The sequence below is a fragment of the Lepus europaeus genome, chromosome 8 (genome assembly GCF_033115175.1).
Source record: "Lepus europaeus isolate LE1 chromosome 8, mLepTim1.pri, whole genome shotgun sequence".
Classification (NCBI taxonomy): Eukaryota; Metazoa; Chordata; class Mammalia; order Lagomorpha; family Leporidae; genus Lepus; species Lepus europaeus.
The window spans coordinates 13,137,490-13,150,925 of record NC_084834.1 but is presented as its reverse complement, the minus strand read 5'-3'; the positions used below and the strand labels follow the sequence as shown (position 1 = coordinate 13,150,925).

At 44.2% G+C, this 13,436-nt stretch overlaps 1 protein-coding gene across 1 annotated transcript in view; it reads right to left on the bottom strand.

The window, feature by feature from the left end:
- The window catches only part of LOC133765213 (rho GTPase-activating protein 20-like), a 61,363-nt gene extending 48,863 nt beyond the window's left edge, over positions 1–12,500 (bottom strand). Inside the window, exons 1-6 of the mRNA XM_062198876.1 lie at positions 12,491–12,500; positions 11,217–11,396; positions 7,225–7,361; positions 5,851–6,012; positions 1,327–1,433; positions 406–601 (exon numbers count right to left, since the gene is read on the bottom strand). Coding sequence (XP_062054860.1) covers positions 406–601; positions 1,327–1,433; positions 5,851–6,012; positions 7,225–7,361; positions 11,217–11,396; positions 12,491–12,500 — 792 coding nt within the window. The remainder of the gene's footprint in view (positions 1–405; positions 602–1,326; positions 1,434–5,850; positions 6,013–7,224; positions 7,362–11,216; positions 11,397–12,490) is intronic.
- Positions 12,501–13,436: the final 936 nt, after the last annotated feature.

Below are 13,436 nucleotides of genomic sequence, written 5' to 3'. Positions count from 1 at the left end.
ACTGCCATCACTCAGCTCAGGAAGCCATGAAGAAAACTTGGTTCAAGTCTGCATGGCTCTCAGTGACAGAGACAGAATTGCACCTTAGATTGCCCAACTACCAAAACTTGGTTTCCTTCTATCATGTTACATGAGCTTCTTCTCTCTCCATGTTTAAGTCATATCACTCTTCTGTTTCCTACATAGGAAAGAAGTAACTCACTGCTATCAATTTCCTGCATAACACCCCACCCTTCCACAATTCCCAATACAGAATAAGTGACCTGACACTGTAAAATGGAAGTCTTCACGGTAAAAAAAAAAAAAAAAAAAAAAAAAAAAAGGCTCATCAGAATGCAAATCCTGACTTTCACTTTCCCAATGGGACTGTGCTCCTCAACACATACAAACAGGGTACCTCATTACCTTTCTCCTCAATTCGCCTTCGAGGGCTGGGCTTGTTGAAGTAGATCGCCAGACACACAGAAGGCTCGGGGTGATGCACAAAGCTAACTTTGATGTAGTCATTTGATTGTATGATGCATTACGTGAGATTGCATATAATGATGAAAACAAGTGTCTTAGGACAGCTGCGTTAGCTCTGGGCAGATGGGCTAAAAGCCTAAACACAAAAAAATGGAGTCTTATAACAAGTCACATAATCCAATGAAAATACAGACAAAAGGAGCTGTAAGTCTTAAAAAAATTCCTATGATTTTTTGCTGTGTTTTCACTTGGGATAACTCTGTCAATATCTAATTGAACACAGGTATATTAAAAACAGATGTTGTGTTACAGAATGTTCTCAGGTGAGAGCTTACTGAGGAAATTCAACAGCAATTAATTGAAAGCATTGCCCTTCTTTGAAAGGTAATAGTGCAAGAATGCTGCCTCAAGCCAAGAGTCTAAAGTAGTGATGGAACAAACACATCCCAGGCATGAATGTATACAAAAGTGCTTGACTGACTTCAATTCCATAAGCACACACAGAGATCTCCACTTAGTTGCTCCTGACAATATGACGGTCAGACCCGTGGTCAACTGTTCTTGTACCATGTCTCTGACACCAGCAGGCTTCCTCCCCACCAATGTCATACATTCAGAATGTGTACAATATCAACAACTCGATAACAACACTATTTGGGGAGAAATAAGAACTCAATGACAATGGTAGAGTCTACATGTCTTCTGATTCTGGCTGTGGTGTGTGGGACTACAAGAACCCTCTTCACAATGTGCACTCTTTTAGTGGTTCATGCTCGAGAGCAGAAGAGAATCTTTTTCTCAGACTATGTCGGTTGCTTTCTGAGGCATGTCTGGAGTACAGTACCAATTATATAGAATCACCTCTGGATGTCTCTGGCCTCCTCGTCATTGCCTTCATCAAGAACATTCAGCCACTGATCATAGAGGTCAGCTGAAAACAGGGTGTTAGGAAAGGCTCGAAGGCAATCCTTATAGAGATTAAAAAAGAAGTTATATCAATTTGTTGGCAAGTATAGACTGGAGAAGTTACAAAGAAAACATGTAATTGCAATATTTCATTTAATCTCCGCTTTTTCTCTAGACGCTCAAACTGTGACCTCCATAGAGTTTGGCCTCTCATTCCCACCATTGTGTACATGCAGAAACAGGTGCTTCAATTTCTTCTGACTTTCTTCTGACTTCTCAGAGTCTGAGAAGTTTTGGAAGGGAAGAAAAACCTCATCTTATTGTCTCAATCATCTTTTGGGGGGTAGTTATTATGGCATAGTGGATTTATCTGCTGCCAGGGATGCCATCAACTCATATCAGAGGGTCCCTTCAATTCCTGGCTGCTCTACTTCTGATTCAGCACACTGCTGAAGTGCCTGAGAAAGCAGTGGGTAACTGCCCAAGTACTTGGGGCTCTGCCCTATTTCAGAGACCTGAAACAAGTTTTGGGTTCTGGCTTCAGGTTGGCCCAGCCCAACCTGGGCCACTGCAAAAAACTGGGGAGTGAACCTACATGTGTAAGATTGATATCTCTGTATGAGCATGTGTGTGTGTGTGTGTTATTGTAAGCTTATTTATTTATGTAAAAGATGGAGTTGAAACACACACACACACACACAGAGAGAGAGAGAGAGAGAGAGGGAAACAGAGAGAAATCTTCCATACACGAATTTACTCTGCAAATGTCCACATTGAATCCACAAGCCAGGAACTCCACCCAGCTCTGCTATGTGAGTGGCAGGGACCACAGTATTTGGGCCATCTTTTGCTGCCTTCCCATGTCCATTCGTGGTAAGTTCAACCAGAAGCAAGCAGCTGGGACTCAAATCAGTGCACATATAGGTTGTCTGTGTTGCAGGCAGTAGGTAAATGCACTGCGCTACACTGCCAGACCCATACGCGTCTCTTTCTATCACTCTGCCATTCAAACATATAAAACAAATCTCTATAGTCTTCTTTGCCTATATTTTAGTAAAATAGTACAAACTGACAGATCTGCTTATGGGTCATCCTAAATCATATTATGCACTGAGGACATGTAAACATACATACTTCACATTTTGATTTCAGACTAATCCTTTTAAGTCTTAGCAGCAAAGGTTCCGAACCAAATGAACTAAATATACACACGTGTACTCACATAAAATAGGAAGTAAGGACTGGACATTTTGACTATGTCTGTTCCCTGGGGCAAAATACTCTCCTAATAGCCTCATTCGACTTTCCTTTTCACTAGCTCATTGATCAACTCTTTTTTTTTTTTTTAAACAGAGTGGACAGTGAGAGAGAGAGACAGAGAGAAAGGTCTTCCTTTGCCATTGGTTCACCTTCCAATGGCCGCTGCGGCCAGTGCGCTGCGACCAGCGCACCACGCTGATCAGGAGCCAGGAGCCAGGTGCTTCTCCGGGTCTCCCACAGGGTGCATGGCCCAAACACTTGGGCCATAGCAGAGAGCTGGCCTGGAAGAGGGACAACCGGGACAGAATCTGGCACCCCGACTGGGACTAGAACCCAGTGTGCCAGCGCTGCTAGGTGGAAGATTAGCCTATTGAGCCACAGCGCCGGCCTTCTTTTTTTTTCTTTCACAGGCAGAGTGGGTAGTGAGAAAGAGAGACAGAGAGAAAGGTCTTCCTTTGCCGTTGGTTCACCCTCCAATGGCCGCCGCGGCCAGCGTGCTGCGGCCGGCACACTGCGCTGATCCGATGGCAGGAGCCAGGTACTTCTCCTGCTCTCCCATGGGGTGCAGGGCCCAAGCACTTGGGCCATCCTCCACTGCACTCCCTGGCCACAGCAGAGAGCTGGCCTGGAAGAGGGGCAACTGGGACAGAATCTGGCACCCCGACCGGGACTAGAACCCGGTGTGCTGGCGCCACAGGCGGAGGATTAGCCTAGTGAGCCACGGCGCTGCCCTTGATCAACTCTTCACAAATATAACCAGACGATGGTGGGATTTATATTTCCAGTTCATATCCCGTTGCTAGCTTTCTTTCCACTGGTCTTACTATATGGCCCATGACACGTTTAAATAGCAGTGAGTGTAGGAAATGCCTCTCAGTAAGTGTTGTGTTCATAATCCAGACATTGCTCGCTCATTCTAGTATTTCTTCAATAGTCATTTATGTCATATCCAGTTTGGACTACTGGGGATAGAACAGTGAAGAAAATGGACAAAATCCAAGCCCTCTTATACCTTGACTATGTCACTCGTGTCCAATACTCTCCCACTGTAGTTACAGCCTTCGACTGTTTCCCAAGGAGTATGTCCAAGATGTGTGGAGCTCTGAATGATGTGGAAGTCTGGGATGGTTCAGGAGTAGCTTTGTCTGCTGAGTACTTACTTCCATGCATGTGGGGTATGTGTCCTCTCTTGGCTTTCCCTGTGCTGCAGGATGAATAGACGGGGCATGTTGTGGAAGCCACACTGTGAGCCAAGGAGAATATGTGAAGATGATTTGCTGTTGTACCTCTGCTTCTAGGTAGCTCAATGGCAAATTCAACTCGATGATTGCATTTATTTTTAGCCTGGACCAACTCTCCAGGTGATTCACATGGTATTTATCAAAAATCAGACTCCAAAGTCCTCAGAGGGGTAAACCCTATATCTTGTTGGAAAATGACATCAACTTCATGTACAACACAAACAACACAAACATGTGACTGTCTAACCTAGTGTATATTTTTATGATTGAGTGATGTACGTGTGGGCCTGTAAGTCATTACAGAAGTGTAACCATTTAACATGTGGCCAAGCATTGATGGAGGGTAAGGAAAGAGCAAGTGTAATGAGTGTTTCGAAGAATGTAAGGATACTTTTTGTAGTGATTACGACATTACCAGATTTTTGTTTCAAGCTGTTGAAAATACCAACAATTCAATTTTCCCTCATAGAAATGAACCTGGATACTTGTGATTTTACCATATAACTTTGAAATACATGTGTATTTTGCACCACCTTGGTTTTTCGAATTCTTTGCTCGGGGCTGGCACTGTTTTGCAGCAGGTTAATGCCTTGGCCTGAAGTGCCGGAATCCCATATGGTATGGGCACGGGTTCGAGGCCTGGCTGCTCCTTTTCCAGCCAGGTTCTCTGCTATGGCCTGGGAAAGCAGCGGAAGGTGGCCCAAGTCCTTTGGCCCCTGCACCCACGTGGGAGAACCAGAGGAGGCTCCTGGCTCCTGGCTACAGATTGGTGCAGCTCTGGCCATTGCAGCCAATTGGGGAGTGAACCATCACATGGAGGACCTCTCTCTCTCTCTCTCTCTCTCTCTCTCTCTCTGCCTCTCCTCTCTCTGTAATTCTGACTTTCAAATAAATAAAAAAAGAAAATTCTGTGCTCAATGGGCAGAGGCACAGAGAGCGAGACACACATGCACATACACACACACTGTTCATGAATGAGGAAGAGAGACAGAGAGAGATCCTACATAAAGAAATGGCTCCAAAATCCAGTTCAGACCCTGGTTGAAGCCAAGAGCATCATCCTTGCCTCTCACATGGGAGGCAAGAACCTCAGTACCTTGGCCATCTTCCACTGCCTTCCCAGATGCATTGACAGGATGCTGGATCAGCAGCACAGCAGCCAGGACTCGAATTGGTGCTCTGATATACGACGCCAGCATTCCAACCCCCAGCATACCCTGCTATGCCACAACACAGGCCCAACATTTTAAAACTTCTAACGTAGCTTTGCCTGCTGCAACACTTTCAAAGTCAGATTTACAAGCTGAGCTTTGTGCTGGGGCTCGTTGCTATGTAACTATAACTATGAGTATTGGCTTAAGTACAATGGAAATGAACATAAGATGCCAACAGTAGTCAAAATGAAGGCAGCTCCAAATAGCAGAGTCCTGATACCACGTGTGAAGCAAAGGCATAAGAGACAGGGGAAAGAATGACAATGGAAAGAATGGAATTTTCTTGGCATTTATGTGTATGTGTAATTCATCTTAAAAGCAATGTTTGCTTATTGTGGAAAACACCTAGATTTGTTTTCAAAATTTCAAATAAAGTTTCTTTGGGAAACTCTGATGTCATTAGGAAGACACTGTCAAATCTGGCAAACGCAGGAGATTTGTACTGGCCAAAATTCTATATGAATAACCAGGGTTTATTTGGAAGATGCTTGGGCAATTATTAGGAACTATGCTAGCATAATTCTGCACGGAGCATTCAGATGAGGACAGCAAGCATGGAGTCTGAAGACTGGGGAAAGCTATCTAACAAGCAGAGTCTGTCCAATGAAGGGAGTAGCTGCCTACAACCTGGACATTCTGATGTGTTTTTCAGTTTCTCAGGCGCTTAACTGATTAGGCCTATTACTCTTCTTGAGATGTCACGAGGAATGAAACCCATCACACAGCTTCCATATTGTGCATAGATGATGCCAGAATCCCCCTACCTTTAATAGTGTTGCTAACACAAGTGGCGATTCATTGCCCCAGTCGCCTCTATCTCCTGTATTGAATCTTTCCTTCAGGGCTATAAATGACTTTAGGTCACCAACTTTTTGAAAAATATTCTCTGTCTTTGGCCCTTTCTGCTTGATAAGGCGGATCAACTCCTGTGGGAAAGAAAAAGGAAAGCTAATTAAAGGACATTTCATATCCACAAGCCCAGAACAAAAGCTAGCCCCTGTAAAGAAGAATATGTGAACTAATACAGCAGGAGCTGAAGTGAGAGAAGAAAATTTGTTTCAGTGTCTCTAAATACATGTTCGACCCATCCCTCTGATCTGTGTCCACCCACTAAATTGTTTTGAATGCTGGCTTTAACCTATTTTCATTCTCAAGGAATGGAACTTTTAAACCAAACTTCTCTGCTTCAAGCTTTCAGTGAATCACTCTCTCCTGTTTCACCACGCTGTTCTCATTATTTCCTAGTACTGATGACCTTGCCCAACTAGGAAAATCTCATTGCCACACTTGTTGACTTCCATGTCCTTCTGCCCCATCTTCATGCCAAGAGGGGAACAGGAGTGTCACAGTCAGGTATCTCCAGGAATTTGTCACCTATTAGGTCCCTTACTTTTCATGAGACCTTGGGCATAGTACATTACCTTACTCAAGCTTTCCTTTTATCCATGAATGATGTCACAGTGATGAGGATCCTAGCAACTCCTTCAACTTGTGAATGCTGCAAGGGCTGGGCCACCATCTAGCATGGAACTAACTTGATACATTCCTCCCCACCTAGCATAAAATGCCCTACATCTAGCATAGTGCGTGTAGATGTGCTGGACAATCAATGTGCCAACTCTCAAATGCCCTCCCGGGAAATAACACAGGCCACATTCTGTGGCTTTCCTCTGACACAATTTCTTATGATAGAAGGATAAATAAATGGCAGATGATCCATCTAATCATCTGAAATACAAACCACACCCACAGTGAGGGACCTTGAGTTATAAGTTCGAGTCATCTAGACAAAAAGGAAATGAAGGAACACTTCAAGGAAGAGGCTAAAAGGGGAACATGGGGGATGTCGACTCAAAGAGATTCAGAAACATTCCTTTTGCTGTGTGTGAGCAGGTGACTGGGTAACATCGCTGAAACCAGCAGAATAAACGGAACGGTTGTTTCTCCTGTTGCGTTTCAAGTAAGACCACGATAACGGATCTGACTGCTCTTCTTTGAGGTCACGTTCAGAAGGCATGTCAGCCAAAGCCAGGGACTGACAAATGATGGCCTCATCGGAAACACTTTTGGATGATGACACCAACCCCTCAGAACGCTCACTCCTCAGGAGGGCTTCAGAAGATCAAAATGGTACCTACCCAAAGCGTGAGCATCAGGTCCTCCACACCAGACACTCTCAGGAATGTTGGCACTGAAAGAGCAGGAGCGGCGTCCTGGGGCACGTCATTATGGCTTCTGGTAATGCCCCAGCAAGACAGCCAGTTCGTGGGAAAGCCTGAGGAGAAAGTGAGACCATTAGCTGTGGAGGATCAATGACAGATTCTGTTTCCACCCTTAGAAAAGACAGAAACTGCTCCATTTGTGGTGCACAAGAGCTTACGATCTGAAATTGGCTAGTTCCATCCACGTGACGTTCATGAACTTTTCTTCCCAGTTTCCTATAAGCTGGCAGTTAGAATCAGGTGTTTAGCCTAATTGTTAAGATGCCCTAGGCTCATATCAGAGTATCTGGACCTGATGTCCATCTTTGGCTCTCAATTCCAGCTTCTTGCAAATGCAGGCCCTCTGAGGCACTATGCATGGCTAACAAATTTGGGTTCCTACCTCTAACAAGCACAACATGGAATAAGTTCCCAAATTCCAGCTCTAGCCCTGCCTGTCATAAAGGAGACATGATATAAATACCAGATTCCAGTTCTGTCCCTGGCCCATGGCCACAGCTGACATTTAGTGAGTGAATCAGAGGATAGGAAACTCATCTCAACTCTCTCCTCCCTTCTCCTCCCTTCTCCCCCTCCCTCCCTCCCTCCATCCCTCCCTCCTTCTCTTGGGCATGTGTGTGATGGTCTCTCAAATCAAACAATCAATTAATCAACCAGAAATGAAATATAAAGACTTGAGGAAGCTGCTCAGGTTCAATTCTGGCAGTGCTACCTACAGTTTTTGCTTTTTATTTTTTTTGCATAATGAGACACCTCACATTGAGTTGTACACATCCTCTGAAGTTTACCCAGTGGAGTCAGGTGTCAGAACTCATTTGAAAAGCTAAAAAATACAGTTGACATTCAAACTAAGTGGAGTCTCATAATCTACTTCATGCTAAGTCACCTTTCCCTATGAGATTTCCTGTTTGGTAGTCTGAATGCCCAACCACCAGCAACTCACTCCCATCAAAGAGATCTGCACTTCATGACACAAGCTCCCTGATATCACTCCACCAGCCTCTGCCTCCCTCCCTCGCTCTTCAGGGTTACAAAGCTTAACCTGTTCCCCAGGTGACTTGATTCCACCTTCTTCACTTGGTTCCCAAACGAGTGGCAGGATCCCATGGGGCCTTGTTCCTTGTGCCACCCTGCCAAGCTATACAGACTATATTTTAGCTACCCATCAAGCTCTGCCAGGTGAATGCTGAAGAAGAATTTTCCACAGACAAGAGAATCACCAAAGAAAACATGAGTTTGGAATATCTACTGCTCAGCTGTGCACGTTTTCTTAAGAAGGCACCTAAACTTTTCTTCTTAAATGACCCATTTATGCTGAATATCATAAAAGGCACCAGAGGAGTCAAGGTGCAGTGTGATAGACAGATAGGGGAAATTGCCAAAAACAATCTGGTTTTTTTTGATTCATTTTATTTATTTGAAAGACAGAATTACAGAGAGAGGTTGAGACAGAGAAAGGACTTCCATCCACTGGTTCACTCCCCAGATGGCCACAATGGATAGAGCTATGCCGACCCAAAGCCAGGAGCAAGGAGCTTCTTCTGGGTCTCCCACATGGGTGCAGGGGCCCAAGGACTCGGGTCATCTTCTACTGCTTTCCTAGGCCATAGCACAGAGCTGGATCGGAAGAGGAGCAGCCGGGATGAGAACTGGTGCCCATATGGGACGACAGCGCTTCAGGCCAGGGCTTTAACCCGCTGTGCCACACCATCGGCCCCCTCCCCAAATATCTTTCATCAGCCATCTTCTTGGCATTTCTGGGCCCCTGAATGCATCACCATCAGACAAACAACGGAGGGCAATCCTCATGGTGCTGTATCATTGAGGAAGCCAGGATAGGCTCCAAGATGTGCCACTTCATCAGCCAGCCCAGTTAGTCAATTCTTGGGACTTCCCTTTGACTCAACTTGTATAAGAATGATGCTATCTACACCTCACTGCACTAATATAATGTATTACTCAGCATGGCACACAAGTTATCACAACCCTGAAGAAAATTGCTTTCTTCTATAATCATTTACAATCAAATGGTGTAAAGGATCCGACACATCAGTTTCCTCACCCTAAAGTAAACTTTATCTCCATTCTCTTTCTGGTTAGTTAGTACTCTCCAGAGAGCATGCAGTCACAAAGAAATCCAACACCAAGCATTCAAAATTCCACCATTTTAAAAGGAGACAAGAAAAAAGCAAATGCCATCTCAAATGCAGGAGGCTGCTCATACATACTACCATATCCAACTTTTTGTTTAAAACAGGCAAGAATACATGGTTTAACTTGTGTGCAACCTGGTGCACCTAAGACTCACCTGATTTCATTATTTAAAAAACTATTGGGACATAATCCACTACTTAGTTGTCACACGGCTAAGCAATTAAGCATCATGCTCCATGCCTTGATATGAATCTATACATCCGAACATATGGGAACAAAGAGAGATGAGTGCCATTACAATCTTTCTCAAACAAAAATACTTTTGGTGCTTAGCTGAGGCTTTCATAAGGTACATTCTTTAGTGAGAGCGCATGCTGCTTCTGTGACCAATGGAAACAGCAGCCATTTTCCATGAGACACGTTGTGTAATTCAACCAGCTCACTTCAAAACCACTGAGCCTTTCTGACAGTCCTGGCGATACTTCTGGTGGTGGCATTCTCTTGCCCAAATGGGGGTTGTAGATGTTTAAAAAGTTAAGATTTACAATCTTGTATAGGAGCAACATTTATAGAATATTACTATATGCTCACAAGTTACAACCAAAAACACATTTATAAGCTATAGAACTCACAGAATATCCTCACAACAAGAAAAGTACAAACACCATTCACAGTGGAAATTATTATATTCTTGCCACAATATTTCCCACCTTACTAAAAACTGTTCTTCAGAGAAAGGTCTCTCAAAAGAATACTGACAAGTAGGGAGAGAATGGAAAGCAAAAAGCTGAAACATCCCTGATCGTAACTGTTCAGTCCATGTCTGGTCTAGATATGCATCTGAAGCCTGGAGAAAGTCAGCATGCCATGGGCATAATGAAGAGATCAATTCAGGAAGCAACCCCCTAGCCACTTCAGCCCAAGCCAGAAGAGATCCAAATTCAACGCCACAGTTTCTCACCAAGCTGGAGATCTTCCATATAAGGTAAGTCTAAGGCATGCAGTAAACTGATTACTTCCTGCTCTCACTCCAGATTCAGGGGTAACCTCTGGAATGGTTAGTCTTCATTTCCAGGCCTTCACACCTGATGCTCTTCATTGTAAAGATTGATTTGTAATACAGAATAACACACAGAGAAAGACATCTTTCATCACTCTGTTCTCTTCTCAAATGGCCACAACAACCAGGGATAGGGCTGGAGATTAGAACTCCACCTGGGTCTCCCACATGCGAGACAAAGGACCCAGGTATTTGGGCCATTTTCTGCTTCCTTCCCGGGCACATTCTGATAAAGCCAGCGAGCTTCATCAGAACTGGGAGAGCCAGGACTGAAGCCAATGCTCTGATGTGGATTGCAGGATGCAGCTTAACCCACTGTACCATGATGCCAGGCCCCAAGAAACTTCTCTCTGGAGACACATAGGATTGTGCATGCATTATTTTATGGAGCAAATGCTCAGGGTATCCAGAGGAGACAAAAGTTCTAATGTAGAAGAACCACCACAATCCTCCTGGAAGTGAGATGGGTTCTGATTTTGAACAGTTTCTCTAAGCCTGGTTCTTGGTGAGTATTTGTTACAGTTGATTTCTCAACAATGTTGCAGTGGGTTCCTTTCTGAGAGGAGCAGCGTGGTGGGGGTCCCTGTACTTATGCACACCTCCTCCCTCATAGAGAACAGCTCTCTGTCATGAATTTTTTCTCAGGAATGCATGGATGAGCAGAGAGCAGAACCCTGCTGGAAATTAGACTTACCGCAGCGGCGCGGCCTTTCAGCCACGTGCCTGGGCTTCAAAACGAACTGGATCCCTCCATAAGACAAGATGTCCAGAACAGGATCCTCCATGCTCAGGGTGGAGGTGGACTTCCCCGGTTCATGATTATGAAGAGCAGCTCGATGGTAGCTTGCTTGAATAGCATATGGACATTCATACCCTAGGCAGAGAAAAATTTCAATATACATCAGGCTGATGGTGACAGGTATGATCAAACATGCCTTGTTGTCAGTGTGGGTACACCACCGTGGACAGCTCAAGTTCTCCTGGGGCTTCTGCAAGCAAGAGAGCTGTGACTTGGGAGTGAGCATCAGGTGTGCTCTCTCTGGGGAGGCACTGCATAAAGCAGGTACCTAGGCAGAGGACCTTTTCAACGCAAACAGAAGTAATAACCCATTGCCTAGCTTAGAAGACCAAGATCCCTCAGTGCACTACACATTGATGACTTGTTATTTCCGTTGTAAAGTATAAGGCCTCCTAAAATCTGCCTCCAACTAGATTTTTACACCTCACAAAAAAAAAAAGATGTGATCAATTTCAACCAGATTCCACCCCTTTCCATACTTACCATCCTCATATGAGTAAACATCAGTGGTCTGCATTTTTTAAATGATTGGGCCATATATGTCATGAGTTGCTGTAATCTAGAATCTCTCGCCCACGATGTTAGATCATGAAAAGAGACTTCATTTCTCTGTCAGTTTTATAGCCTGTGATTCTCAAGAGCACTGGGGCCATAGTCTGCTGTTACACTTCCCTCCTACTTGGGCCCTCTCGGGAGCCCCTCACAGCTAACTAGCTGAGGGAGTGCTGCAGAGTGTTAGAGACCCAGAGCCATCCTACCAACTGATGTTCACAGAGTACATGTACAGTCATTGCTTTCCTCTCTCATTTTTAAATTGCTGGCAACCCAAGAAATTCTCAAAGATCCTCTGCTACTGCTGGGTATTAGCAATTGAGATGTCCATGAAGACACCTGTGTCCCACACGGAACCACCTGGTTTGGTCCTTGATCATGGATCCTGACTGACATCTGCTCTGACAGGAGCTGCAGGAGGAACCTTCCCCACTCCTGCTGTGCCAGTGCCTACAACCATGCCCAGGCCGTGACAGACCACGCAGATGTGTTGAGTACAGTCAGCAAAATCACAGAACCCCAGCTCCTGGAAGGCCTAACACAAACTCTGTATGAGCCAGTGTGTCTGAGAACATGCCAAACCTGCTGGCAGCTGTGGCTGCCACTCAGCACCTCACCAGTCCCCATGCGGGGGAAGCCACGTGCCAAAGGCTCACGTCTCACGCAGGCCCTTGTGGGGAGCAGAGTCCTGGCCACCCAGGGCACCGTCAGGCATTCCACCCTGAAATAGCTTCTTCACTCAAGCTCTCCTAGTGGGGATACATGAGTTATTTTTTTATTTAAGTAATCCTTGAGTCCAATTCTATACTCTAATTATTGTTTGTCTCATGAGACCCACAACTTAAAGTTCTGATAAGTCAATCTCTTTTCTAGACAAATTTTAATACATATTAATGTATTAATGGGCTTTTAATATATAGTCTATGCAAAACTGTGAAAATTATGGCATGAGGCAAAAATTGAAAGCACAAGTTCTACACATCTCTTTTATTTTCCAAATGAAAGAAAGCAAATCTTTAATATATCAAACTAGGATGAATCCCAGTATGTAACACTTGAGATATCCTTCATTTTACTTAAAACAATGGAAAGATACAATCTAAAATCTTGATCTGAATGATTTTCACAACTTAACTAGAAGTATGAATAGTTCTTCTAAAGAATGAAAATCCTCAAACTATCATTACTCTTTGCTAGTGGCTTTGGTGAACTCCAGTCCTCCAAAAAACGATAGCCATGGGTGGTCCACTTTAAAATAAGATCTTCTTGATCTAGGATCCAGCACAAAGGTGGAGCATTCATGAATGGGATTATGCCAATATAAGAAATAGGAGAGCTTCCTCTTTCTCTGCTCTCCACATGTGAGGACTCAGTAAAGCTGACTTTCTGGAGACCCAAAGTCCAGTCATGATCTAACGTGAATCTGGCACTTTCATTTTAGACTTCTTACCTCTGAACTATAAGATACACATGCATGTTTTTTAAGACCCTCTGTTTATGTCATTTTGTTATAGCAACCTGAATTAAGATACATATCTATGCTCAGCTTTTGTTCTTAGAAGT